At 40.2% G+C, this 14,318-nt stretch overlaps 1 protein-coding gene across 1 annotated transcript in view; it reads left to right on the forward strand.

Moving 5' to 3' along the window:
* Positions 1 to 1,269: 1,269 nt before the first annotated feature.
* fgfrl1a (fibroblast growth factor receptor like 1a) overlaps positions 1,270 to 14,318 on the forward strand; it is a 70,759-nt gene continuing 57,710 nt past the window's right edge. The window contains exons 1-2 of the mRNA XM_034140731.1: positions 1,270 to 1,719; positions 3,296 to 3,389. Of these exons, the coding sequence (XP_033996622.1) occupies positions 3,329 to 3,389 (61 nt within the window). The 5' untranslated portion in view covers positions 1,270 to 1,719; positions 3,296 to 3,328. The remainder of the gene's footprint in view (positions 1,720 to 3,295; positions 3,390 to 14,318) is intronic.

The raw sequence follows: 14,318 nt of genomic DNA on the forward strand, positions 1-14,318 counted from the left end.
GCAAGGTTCTCCAGAAACAAACTGGTTTCAGGATGTGAAGCATATTCCGACAGGGTTACCAATAATGAAAGCAGCAGAACAAGGTAAACTTGGTAAAGTTGGTCATGGCGGTGAAGTTAGTTAAAGGTTGGATAGTTGACAAACAAACTCTTCAGGTTCACAGACTGGCTGAGGACAGTTTGTTTACATCCACATTTCATTTAGAGACAATCAATGAATTAACGTTTGAATGACACAAAACCAGTAATACAGTTCCAATATCTCAGTCAGTGGTAACATTTAGTTATAATACAATTATAATGTGGCACACCTTTTTGATTAGGCTACTAATGTGTACTAACAGGACAAAACACAGGTCCCCTGCCTGTCAATCATTGATGATAAAGGAAACACGTGCATGAGTGTTTTCATTATTAGGAAACATGTTCGTTGTCAAAGCTTGTTAGCATAATGCTGTAATAACCCTCACATGCCGGAAGGGGGCAGTGTAAGTCCATAATGTTGCTAAGAGCGAGCACTAATGGACCATGTTACTGTACATGCACTATACTTCATGAATTGAATAGAAAAGAATAGGGCTGCAACTCACAATTTTTTAATTTCAGATAATTGATCAATTGTTGGTCTATTAAAATGTCAAAAAACAGTATTAAAAGTCATCCCAGTTTGTCAAAGTCAATGGTAATGTATTTTAATTTATTGTTGTTTCAGTCTCCAAAACCTAAAGATATGCAGTTTAAAATGATATGATACAATCTCCAAAATAAATAAATATAGCAGAGCAGAAACATTTCGATATTATTGTATGACATTTTGGCATGGAAAACTACCTGAATGACTATTTGATTGGATGACTAATCTAATAAAACAGATTTTCTTTTTTTAAATGGGAAAAGTTCTAAATTATAACGTTTTTATATACCACCACTACTACTATGATTACTGCTAATAACAATCATTCTTATTTATGTTATATACAAGTAATGAAGTAATATAACAATTAATCAAGGCAGGTGATCTACTAAATTAGGATAATAACACGATTAACATTTATTTGTGTTATTGCCCCCTCCTCTCCCCCTAAACCGCTCCAAATTTGTCCAGCGAGTTCCTGCTCGCTGATTGGTCCGCGCTCTGATTGGTCTGCTCGATGATTGGCTGAAAGTTCCGTTCTCGGACAGTCAGTCGACGCAGTTTGTTTTCTCGCCTGCGGCTGAAGTTTGGACCGTGAGCCGCTGCTGAAGGCAATGTGGATATTGTATTCAGGATTTCATTTTATAGATAGGTGTGTGAACGGTCATTCAAACCGGCGGAAAAAGTAGATAAAGTTTGGTATTTTTTCTCTTTTGCTCTCCGTCTTTTCCCGGCTCTATGAGGGGTGTTCCTCGGAACAGTTTACATGCGGACTGTCAGAAATACTACAGCCTCACGTGTTTGACTTTAGCTTGCATTTGAGATATATTTTTCTATATTAACTCGCATTTTCGCTCTCGGAGCCACAGCTTACTGTGCACACTTTGTCAAAGTCGACTTCATTCAAAACTTGTTGGCGTTTCGGTGGCAGGCGTCTACCTACGTTTGTATTTTATTCTGGGTTTGAAAAGCGGATTAAGATATCGCAGTCATAAACTCATTGGAGAGGAGGTGAAGGACTGCTCGGCATGATATACGTGCAGGTCATCAGAGGGTAACACTGTGGAGATCTCGTCACTTTTTAAAGTAAGTATTATATGCCTTTATTTACAAACCAAGTCCCATTAATATCATGTATACTGATGTCATAATGCATAATTGTTGCTCTTTAGAGTGAGTACAAACTTTCATGTTTATTTTGGTCTTTATTCTACAATGTAGGTTACTGAGACTTGTTTTGCCCACTAACAGTAAACGTCTATAGAGTTTAATTTACTTATTTCAATATAATAATGATAATAATTAACTTATAGCGGCTTTCATTTTGCAATATCTCTTTAGAACAGTTATAACATAGTACAGCACATATGCACCATTTATTTCTACATGTATTAAGTACTTACAGTACTTTCACACAATACAATATGTTTTAAAAAGGGAAATTGAACATGCCATAATGCAGGTGAATGGATGGGTTTATGATCTAGGTTTTAATTAATTGGCATACATTAATGATTTCTAACAGTGATACATTTAAATTAATTATATCGCCAATCCAGATCATCATAATGCAAGCAATCACAGGTTTTGGGCTCACCTTCTTTTAAAGCACCATTAACTATTTAATATGAAACCACTTGCTTTCTTTGATTTTTATTGGACATTTTGGGAATAAAGATTGTTCATCCAGTTAGATAAGTATACTTATTCACTTGAAAACACGACTAAACCTGACTTTGGTAGGGTGGAAATCTGCTCTTTGATAGCCACAAATCAAATCAATTATCCAGCACTTATAAGTGTGCAGCAGTTTTTCTGGGGAACTGAGACGCTGAGTTTGACAGATGCTGATCAAAGATACAACATGCGAAGAACTGAAATAAGATCTCATAAGGTTCAGAGAAGAATTTATGTGGCGGAGAGATTAAAACCACTGTAAGGAGAGACATGTGGACAGGTGGACCGAATAAATCTCTAAGGAAAATAGTTTGACTTCGAGAAAAAAATGTGCTCCTGTGCCCTAGCATTATGATGGATTTGTAGCGGTGTTCAGCCAGATGATGGACAACTTATTCTAGTCTGACTACTGTGAACTCTTGTAGACCCAGATAAGGTTTAGAAGGCAAAAGGCAATATGAATGAATAGAGGAGATGAAGTTGAAACATTTTGGGAGTGAGTGTGTGTATTCCTTTATCTCCTATTAAACGTCTAACTTTGAGAATACTTAGGGAGATTTTAAAACATCTGGATATAGGAATGAAACACACACATATCTCTCAGTTTGGTTTAGGAAAAAAAGCCTATTTGATGACTTTCCTTTATTGAGGAATTATTTTCTACAAAGATGCTCCTAGTTATTGTCTGAACTTTAAGGCAGTTTTTCACAATAATGCTCACCAGCTATGAGTCAATTGGAAGTTTGTATTCCTTGCCACAGCAGCTATTTTGTCATAAAGTAAGCAACTCATTAGATAGTGAAATAATAAGCTTGGCTCGTAGATTTTTTAGAAATGAATAGACTCTTGCAGTTTTGATTTACTGTAATCTGAAGATTAAAATGCATGTTCTACTAATTACTCAGTATCTCCTTAATAAAGATATATCACCTGTAATCTTTTCAAAATGCAACTTCAAGAAACTTCATTTCCTTTTTATTTAAAGAAGCTGATCGTTCTTCCTGAAAATTAAACCTAAATGGATCTTCTCTGGGTCTTTCTGCTGCTGGAGGTGTTTCTGACGTCCGCTGCTGCCAGGGGTGAGTAACAGAAGCCCTGATTTCCACTGACACTCGGAGCATTACAGTCATCCATGCCAGCAGTAAGATAAATCACGGCCGCTGACATGACTCAGTGGCGGCACTTGTAAAAGGGTCTTCCAAAGGTTCAGCCGGAGTCATTTTTCCGTAGTTAAATTTACTATTTTTGCATTCTTGCTGTCACACTGCTGTTCTAACGTCAGGAGGACGGTAGCAGGAGTGAACCCTCTCCTCTGTCTTTTTCCTCTTTCCGTCACCTGGACGTTGATAGTATGCTTTGTAAAACATTGTGCTTTTTAAGCATTTATATACATTGGGTCTTTCTGCACTGATAATTTGCTCAGATATTGGAATATCTGCAGATATTTGTCCTTGGTTGAACTTTACTCAATGAATGCCTTTGCTCTTTGGATAGTCAGTGAACCTTTGACTTCGGCTGGTTATTCAGTCACTGTCAAGTATTCTTGCACCCGCCTGGGACTTTCAGATTTGTAGTGTGGTTTTCTACATCCTGCTTATTTAGCAAAGATGCTACCTTGTTGGCTGTGTGGTACAATTCAGTATTTCTATTCTAAATTGAAAAGCCCCACAGGGGAGTTCAGTAGTCAGGGTCACTCACAGAGCAGTATCCTCGTTACTTGGCATGCTACTTTGTTTCTTTAATTGAAACTAAAACAAACAGCTACAGAAGCTGTACATAGATGAGAACAAAACCCAGCCTGCAGGCTTAATGGGCAGACGCTCCCCGTGCTAGCGCCCGCTCCCGAGATCACACCAATGATGAGTTTTCAGCGGGAACAAAGCAGCATTCAGCGAGGCGAGGCCGAGCCAGCGTGCAGACACGGGGCCGAAAGTAAACACAGGCCCATAGACCGCAAAGAGATGAGATTAGATTAGCCTATTAGGGATGTTTGCTGTGCAATGCTACAGCATTTACTCCCCCTCACCGCCTGCAGTTTGTCATTGAAACCAGGGCAGGCTGCAGAGAGAGACAGAAGAAGGGGGTGCAGGGGAGGCAAGAGGAGAGAGATGGAAAGAAAAAGGACTCTGGACATTAGACTGGAGTCATATTTGATGAAGTAGTAGGGAAAGGAAAAAAGGAACTAGAGGAAAGAGTGAGGAAGGAAGGAATGGACAAGGGAAGGAAACAGATTATAGGAAGGGGTGTGAGAGAGAGGACAGGAGAGCATGGAGAGGACAGAGGGGACAAAATGCTCTAATTTACCTATTAGGAGCTATGTTCTCCTTTATCTGTGATTGGCTGGACTCGTGTTGCCGGACAGATCTTATCTCTTTGTGAAAATGTAAAGATCTATCTAAAGCTACTGTGAAATGTTGAAGAAAACTTTTCTCTTCGGTTCCATGTTTGCCAAATGTAGTATTGTGTTTTGTTATCTGTGTTGTTATCTGTTACAATGACTTAAGACTATAAAGTGGCAGGCCAAAGGCATTTATACAGGATGCGTGTGGAGTGGGACGCTGGGTTTTAGTGGCCTTGTGGTCTGAGGTTCATACCATGTAATTGTGAATTTGTGGTTTTTGTATTTGAGTAATGCAGGAAGTCATCTGTTCTCTGTCTGTATCTCGTCTCAAAGTCTAATGTTTAGCAGAAAAGCTGAATAATCTGATAAAAGAATGCAGGAAATTGCCAATTTTTAACCGATTTTGTAAAAAGCAGGAGTTTGATCTTTGATTATTTGAGGCAAACTCAACCAACTCCTGCAAGATTTACCCGCAGTTATCCCCTGGATTTAATTTTATATACATTAAACAATTCAAGATAGACAATGTTAAGCAAAATCAATGTGTTAGTCCAACAAGCTTGCAGGCAGTAAAGGGCATCTGCCAGTGGCCCCAGTGCAAAAGCTGTCAGGGAACAACTCAGAAACATGCAAGTCTGCAGTATATCACTTAAGCTGGAAAAAAGCTTATATCAAATTGACCAAAAACAGTAAATAAGACAGCCTTTGGGACGGTAAACAATATAAGATTTACAACTGTTACCAGTTATTCGCTGTCATTTGGGAAGGAAAAAGATACTTACGTTACTGAAGAATTAATTCAGAACAGTTTTACAGATCAAATGGGTACAACATGTTATACGACAGTGGACAAATCAAATAGAAGCTAATGAGGAAAAGCCTCCTCTCATAGTCCTCCCCTTGTCCTGTTCTCCACTGCACTCTAAGAAATGACAGTTTTATTAGGGACTTGGTGACTACTGATGTGTCCCTGAGTAACATGCATACTGGAGAGGGGTTACTCAGGGCAACTGTGTAAACAATGAACAATAAATAGCTAAATATCATAAGACACATTTGGACATGATTTGAAAACATTAACTCTTTTGTGGCGTTATCTCGTCTCTGCAACCGCCTTTGCACACACTGCATTCAGTCACAATAAATATAAGTCTGCTAGTGTTTAAATCCAGAGAGTACTGTCCAATAACTTCTTTATAATTGCACTCAAATACTGCAAAGAACAGTGTGACTTATGCCTTAAAGAAAGAACAAAAAAGAATTCCTTTAATGATTGGATGCGAGAAAGGCCAAATGTAAAATAGATTTGTTATAAGTTACTTTTCCCTGGGTGTTTTGGGAGTCTGTGAGTGCTGAGCATCAGATGGCACTGAAGGCAGTTTTCCACTGCGTGTGCCGATCAGCGAATGTAAGCAGGAACAGTGGGAATGCTAAAAGCTTTGTTGGATCTCTGCAGATGAAGAGAAAAAATAAGAGACTGAGGGCTGGAACAGGACAGAAAGAGTGGAAGAGATATAGATAAAGAAAGGAAAAGGGAAGCCAAAGAGAAGGAACAGGATGCAGACAGAGATTAGCCTCCAGATAGGAACAAAAAGATAAAGACGCAACATGTATGCCCCTTATTACAGCAGAGAGTCACATAAACCACACACACCAGAGGCTTACACAACCCTGCTGTGTGAACCAGTGTCTGGGCCTCTGTGTGCATGTGTGTGTGCGTGTGTGTGGCTGAGCATGAGACTGAGCAGCTGAGAGATTAGCATTCTCCGCTGTTAGCTGAACAACATTGAGCTTGAATGCAGAGGTCATAGACTAGCAGTAGGCCAAAGCATTGTGGGCTACCTGCAACTCCAGACAGAGGTATGCAGCATTTCCACCGCATGGTAGAGTACCAATCCACTCAACTTGCTTGGCACCGTTCATTTTTGGGGATTTCTAATTGTGAAAGTTGTGGATATAATACCTTATTATTTTTCACCTCTGTCAGGGTTCTAAAGAAGTATCACTTTTAGAAGTTGTAGTTAAAACGCTGCAGACTGATTGGCAGAGATGGGGTCGTTACTAAAAAAAAGTAATATATTACATATTACATATTACTTTTTAAAAAAGTAATATATTACACTACTTCGTTACTCTCTACATAAAGTAACTCGTTACTTTACTCGTTACTTTACTCGTTACTTTACTCGTTACTTTACTCGCAGGGCCGGCCCGCCCCTCCCTGCAGGCAGATCACGCAGACTGCTAAAGTTTCAAATGTTCTCTTTAGTTCAGTTTCCATTGTCGCATAAGACTGATCCAGATAGCTCTGACTATGGCTGTCCTCTGTCTCCTGCTATCTGTATTTTGCGCAGTATATCTCTGAACGATGCGATGGTGATTCCACTGTGCAAATGGGCAACATTACCTCTACTATGAAGGATGCTACAAGCCTGTCCATCTCTGCTTTGGTTACCGGTCCTCCAAATTCTAATTTGTGCCGCTTCGGAGTCGGCGGCGGCGACTCACAACATCCTCACTCTGGGTTCGGGGGTCCGGTCCTTAGCTATTAGCTTCACCTTAGCATGTGTTCTTTGCAGGTGTTTGTTGAGGTTTGACGTGGTGTTTGCAGCAGTGTATAACAGCTTCTGGCCTGGACACAGTTTGCACCTCACCGTCACATTCCTGTCTATTCTTCGGACGAACTCAAAATAATGGGCATACCTCCACCCCTCGAAAGTTATCGCTGACTCTGCCATGTTTATGCAGCACTGAACGTGGAGATGTGGACGCGCAAGTCGCGCAGATTACGTACATATAAACCTGCGGCGGAAACCCCTCTTGTCTGTCAGTGTGATTATGACTGATTTTATAAAAGTAACGAAGTAACGCGTGTCGGGGCAATGTTAGTAACTGTAGTGTGATTACTGAATTATAAAAGTAACGCGTTACACTACTCCGTTACCGACAAAAGTAATATTATTACAGTAACGCGTTACACCCAACTCTGCTGATTGGTCAGATAGATGTCCCTTGCGAGACATGGTATTCTGTGTCCTGCAAAAAAAATCCCATTATAAATGACAAAACTACCATCTACAATCTCTTTCACTTAACAGAGATTTATAAATTGGTAACTCACAAACATCAGTCTATTAGGGGGCAAATGCAAGGATCTATTCTTGAGGATGATGTCAGGGCAATTTCATTATGATCAGCAAAAAATCCCACTTCATTAAGTGCAAATTAAATCTTGATATGTACCTCAATAATTGGATTCATGACGGCTGTGAACAATGTGCCATTCTTATACTATTTACACTGTCAATAGAAGAATGATCCATTTCTCTTTCTTTAACATCATAAGCAATTTTAGCTTGCCGTGAAGCCAAATCACAATATTGCACCAAGCTTCCAGGACATTTTTCTCTATTTTCCAAATCAACCTGAAATCTAAATACTTTTACCTCCGTTCTGTCTCTGGGCCGATGATAATGGAGGTGGTTTGTGGGGATTGAAATACCAAATAACATTAGACATTGCATTGCAAGTTGTTTATTTCTCAGTGCTTTTGTTTCTGTTTGCCATCTCACACACAAACATACATTAATTGTGAATGTGACGTGGAATGCCAAGTGTATGTCAGATGGTTATCAGCATGTCAGATGGTATTTATGTAAACCAAACAACTGCAACAGTTTGGAGAAGATAATAATTATAATGTAATTGTTGAAGTTACTCCAGGAGGGATTTTCATTTTGTCTCCGCCACAACCTGGGATGATGTGTGATGAAATGACCTACAGCAAGTATATCACATCCATCATGTCTGCCTCTTCTACACCAATCCTTTGAAGCAGATTCAGAAAAGAAAGCATATACCAAAAAGTTAGATGATAAATGTGGGTTTGTGTGCATGTGTCTAAACAATTAAATGTGTTCCATTAGACCACCCATTTCAGAGGGAGTGAGAGGAAAAAGATGAGAGGGTTCACTTGTTGTATTACCAAGTGTAAAGAGCCACAAACACATTAAGAATCCATCGTCACTTTATCGAAGCTGCCAAAAAACAGAGATGCACCAAAGAAACAGAGAGAGACAAGAGAGCATCGTCTCTGCAAACAGTGCCGAGTGTAAACAGCCGCATATACACATGCTGAAAACATATACAACTAGAAGATGCTAGCCATAAATATGACCTAACACATGTAAGCACACACACACACACAAACCCACAACCACACACACACATAGCCCACAATCACTTAACAACCTCCTGTCCCACACACTCATTACTGAGGAATGTAATTAGCATGCTAACACTAACAATGATGGGTAGGAGAGAATTGTGGTTAGGTAAAAAGAGCTGGAGGAGGAGGCACACAGTCATCAGAGAAGCTATGGATAGTAGAGCTTTAAGCTTTTGTTAAAGTAAGAGGCGACTTCCTATGAAGACGTTCAGTAAATAGGAGAGGTGTCCGTGGTTTCAGATAATTGTTCTGTCTCTAATTTTCCCTGTTCCGTTTACCTGCTTGGACATCAAGCTAAATCGTTTCTGCATACTGTGGGTGTTTCTCAATGTCGAGTACGCTTGCTTGGTAGCACATGTCTTCCGAGTCACTTGCTTCAGAAGCTAGGCAAGAATACTTCCTGGCATTCGGAAAACGAAGAGTGGAACACGCGAGCAAGTGTGCAGGTGTGCGTCATACGAGAGGCCCCGCCTTACATTTTCCGCCACAGATTTGGGGAAATTGGTCCGTGCGCAAAGCATTGTGGGGATTTTAGTCTACACATGTGCAGCCTCGAAATTTCTCGCTACGAAGTACGCCGGGCTCGGTAGAATTCCAAGTATGCTGGACATTGAAACAGTACTTCGGCGGCACTCGATGACGTAGTATGCTTGAAATAGTGGCTCTGGAGACATTGAGAAAGACCCTGGGAGTAGTTTCCAACTTGCAGGGTTCAGGGAGAAGTAGTGGAGAAAGAGCTGAAGTACTAATAACAGATGAAGGCCCACATTACTGATTACTGAAATGTGTTGATACATGTATGCTCTGAGTGTTTCAGTTTCAAAAGCAATGGCCGTGGTTGCACAGAACATCATTTAACAAGGAGTTATAGGTGACCAATAAATAAAAAGGGTTAATATTTAATGAATCATGTCATTTTATGCTTAAACTACATTCATGTGTAGTTTCTCCACACACTGTGTTCAGTACTGATTAACCATGATATTAGATGTTGTGATAAAGTCCAATGTGGTATTTGTGGCAGGCATGTGAAGAAAGGAGGAGAGCATCTTGATTCCTCATAGAGTTAACAACTGCATACCGCAGACAGATGCTTCAAACACACAGCTTCACCTCATTGTAAACAGACACACTTTATAGACTTACGTCAGTAAATCCCCTCCATCCTCACTCTTATTTGTTAAGCATGCAAAGCGTCCTAAGTCACAGCTAACTATCGTAAATACCATTTGACATGCTGATCACCATTATACGGCCTGATGGGCATCTGCCCGCCAGACACAGGTTTGTAGAAAGAACTGCATCCAGAAGGTGGGAACTTTCATCAGCATTCACAGATGAGGGTTTTAGAAAAGTGCATTTTCTCAAGCAACAATTGATGTACAATATGTTTCAGTGAGTGAAGAACTGAATCTAAAACTTGTCTTTGAGCTTGTTTTAGATTATTAGATATTATTTCTAAATGGTCAATGTGTTCATTTTGTGCTTTGAATGTGAGAAACGTGTCTCTCAATTACACGGTGATTAACAGACGGGAAGCTTCAAAGGACACAGATGACTCTTCCAGTTCCTCTTGTTAAATCCTAATGCAAGAGCCAAATGTTGTCTATTTGACTGTTTGGATAGAGCTGTGGCTAACAGAACAAAGTTTAAATGAGAAATTAGAGAAGGATTCTCACTATTGTCAATTGTACATTTAGTTTGAATAGAGTTGGACTTCGAAGAGTTATTTTTTTGATATCGACAGTCTGAGTGATGTGGGATTTTCCGCTTATATTCTTGTTAAAATTGGTTTAAAAAGCCAGCATTACCTACACATATCTATGTCTTTGTTCGACTCCAAAAGATATTAAGCAACTGTGACATGAACCCATTTGCAGGGACCGTAAGGAGCACCCTCCCCCCCCCCCACACCCCACCTCTGCTTCCCCTGATCTCCTTTAGAGTTTTACGGGTGCCTGTTAATGTTAAAGGCTATTAGCCCACATTTAGATAAAGTCAATGTTTGCTTTGACTCTGCTAATGGTGGGGTGGTAATAGGGCTGTCTGGACGCTCTCTGTGGGGGTTGACGGCGTGTCGCATGGATGTGAAAATGTGACGCGTGTTTGTAGAGGGGGTGCAGCAGAGAGGAGAAGATTAGATAGCAAAAGAAGGCTTTGTGGAGAGAAATAGTCAGAGACAAAGAAAGAGATGTTAAAGAACAATGACACTTTGACATCAGTTTACCCCCCTTTAGGGAATATAGAAGGCTGTTAAAATCCTCTTGTGTCACACCATATATGTTTGCTATATGATGTTTACATTGACTTAAATATAGAACCTTTAGACTATGCTTTTATGGCTGCACCATGCATTCAATTGGGAATGTTCTTGTCATTTGAAGCATATCTTCCGACATATTTCCCCAAGATTCATCTCTACATATTTGGCATGTATGGAAACTGTGTGAGCTCCAATAGAATAAATAAAGATATTTTAGTTTGAAGAGTGTTTGACTGCACAGCATGAGTTTATATACTGATAAAGTAAAGAGACTTTCCCAAAGTCAAACTGAAGATTGATAAGGAACAGATTGGGAGAAATGATTGCTGTACTTAAATCACAGCATATATGCATACTGCTGTAGGTACACGCAGAGACAGTATGAGCTTATCTTATTGCATATATATATATATATATATATTGCAGGGGTAAATTGTTTTCATCGGGACATTAGAAAGATATTTAGGGAGGAGAGGAGATGCATCTGAGTTTAGACAAAGCACGTTTCTTACATTGTGGTTGTATTCATGGTCATCGTAGTAGCAGGTAGTTGAGGATGACTTTGTATGAGCTCCTTGTTTGAATGTGTCATTTTACTTATGTCAAAGTTTCTTTGTGTTCTCCCTCTTACTCTGTTTCTTCCCAGCTTCTCTCTGTCTCTCCTGCATAGTGCAGTATTGTGTGGGTCGTGGCGCCACAGTGCTGTATTGTGGTCTCAGTGGGGTTGGGGTATGTTTGGTCAATGCTACAGCACTGCGGGTCAGAGGTCAGCCAGTGGATCGGGGGGCGGGGGGGGGGGGGTCAGGGAGTGTGTGCGTAGCTTTTGTGCTAGCCTGCGTGGGTACGTTTGTGCGTGTGTGAGGTAGGGTCAGAGAAAGCACATGCCAGCACCAGAGGAGACTGTAATAACACACCAGGAACCCCACAGGACAACACACACTGCTTTCACTCCTTTATCTCCCCTCTGTCTCCGTTCAGTAACCTCACTGACATGGGGTCAGAAACAGAATTAACAAACATCCATTAATACATTAAATCCAGCTTTTATGAAGATACTGACTACATTGTTAGTGTTAACACTTAAATGTAAGAGAGATTTAAAGTTGAACATCGTAGTTTTTATTATTAAATGTGCAATTATGTCGGTTAACAAATCGAATCAAGGAATTATACAATTAAATCCTGATTTATGAACCATCTTCTTGTTTGAAATATATTTTTAGTTTCTTAAATTTCATCAGCATTTCTGGACAACTATGCTATCAGTTTAAGTGCCCTTCAAAAATGCAGGCTACTGTATTAAACAATACCATGAGGTTATATAACCAAGCCTGTCTCTAAATGTGTGTTTTAAAGCTGTAATATCTCATTCATTTAAAAAAGAAAAGTCGTTTTTTGGTTGAGTATCATGAACACATGTATTTTATCAGAGGGAGAACTTATTGACATAATATAATACGTAAATGGACAAAAACACACCTACTTAAATTTAGTCTGGTCAGTATTGGCAAAACAGAAACAAATTAAGTTATCAATTATAGTTATTATGTGACTATCTAAAAAGTCCCTTTTAGGGAAGAACATTTATATTAAAGGGCTACATAGGCGGCGCCGGGGGGCGCTAGGGGGTGCTGCAGCTCCCCCTTGTGCTAGTGCCTAGTGTCTAGTGTCTTTTTTTATTTTTATGTGTGAAACTCATAATTTGAGAAATTATTGATTCGAAAATAATATGCTACAGTACAAGTAGCCTACTTCTGGGTCTCTGTGTTTCATTCAAGCTCGGCTCTGTGTGTGTGTGGCACGAGCCATTTTGTGTGCGTGCGCGAGCGAGAGAGAGAGAGAGAGAGCGCGCACTGGTACCGGAGATCGTTGTTGTTAGCATCTGGTGCTAGCTAGCTACTCTAATGGATATAAGGAGCTGTTTCCACAACAAGGTGAAGGGAAAGTCCTCTCCTGTCAGACTGAGAGACTCAGGTGAGCCAAAGGAGTGTTTAGATAGTTAACTTTAGTCTAAGTTATCTCAGTGGGTCTCAAACGGTTTGGTCCCGATTAATGTAAACAAGTATTTCCGAGGCACACGTGTATATGATCATTATAGGTATAAAAAAAAGAGAATAAATTAAAAACAGGTAGGCTATGAAATACAATATGACAAGTACACCGTTTAAAAGGGGAGTGATTTGTAAAATATCCTTAAAGAAATAGAAAATATGTTTACAGTTCTGTTTCATATGGGTGTTGAGAGATGAGATCTCTAAGATTGATGCATTTAACTTCAATTTAAAAAAAAAAGAATCTTCCCGGGGGAACATGCCCCCGGACCCCCCTAGAGGATGTTAGGTCCGCCCCCCACTTAAAATAGCACTTTACCCCTGCTTACACCTATATGCGGTGAACTGATTATCGAGCCTTCATTGTAAGAGTCGCGGGTACACTGTGTATGTGCGTGTGGGGAATGTTGCAGTAGAAAATTCAACTGTAGCGACCGGTACATTCATTGGAAACCCTAAATGTTTGAGCAGCCTCTATGAAACGTCAAGCTACCCCACAGCACCCCCAAATTGAAATCTCTGGCGCCACCACTGAAGGGCTACTATTCCCCTCTACCCTAACATCCAACAGACGATTCAGTTTCTCCATCTAAATGTGAATCCAGTGAAATTGTGTTCCATGTTACTTTGGATTATCAATAGACTATTTTCTTTGAAACAAGAACAGTTGAAACAAGAGAGAAACGCAGTCCACAGGGAGGTCTTTACGGGTGTCATGGCGCTAATTGTCTGTACTCTGCTGCCTTTACATCATCTCTCTCTGATCTGTCTCTTCTCTCTGTCATTCTCTATCTCGCTCTCTGACAATTTAATTCCTCTACCACTTTCTTTGTCTCTGCTGGTTTCTCTCCGCCTTGTCTACCCTTCAATCAGACTTTTTCCAACCTCCTTAACCCCCACCTACCACACACACACAGACACGCACGCACGCACACACACACACACACACACACACACACACACACACACACACACACACACACACACACACTTACACACTGTCTCCAGCTGTTTTTCCTGATGGCCTTACAAATGAGATGTTGAAAGGTGATCGCTGGGACAGGAGACACAGACTCTTTGTTTTCTTTGGGCTTGGGTCTGTCAGATTGGGTCTGGTTGAGGGTG

This window comes from Trematomus bernacchii, unplaced genomic scaffold, assembly GCF_902827165.1.
Source record: "Trematomus bernacchii unplaced genomic scaffold, fTreBer1.1, whole genome shotgun sequence".
Lineage (NCBI taxonomy): Eukaryota > Metazoa > Chordata > Actinopteri > Perciformes > Nototheniidae > Trematomus > Trematomus bernacchii.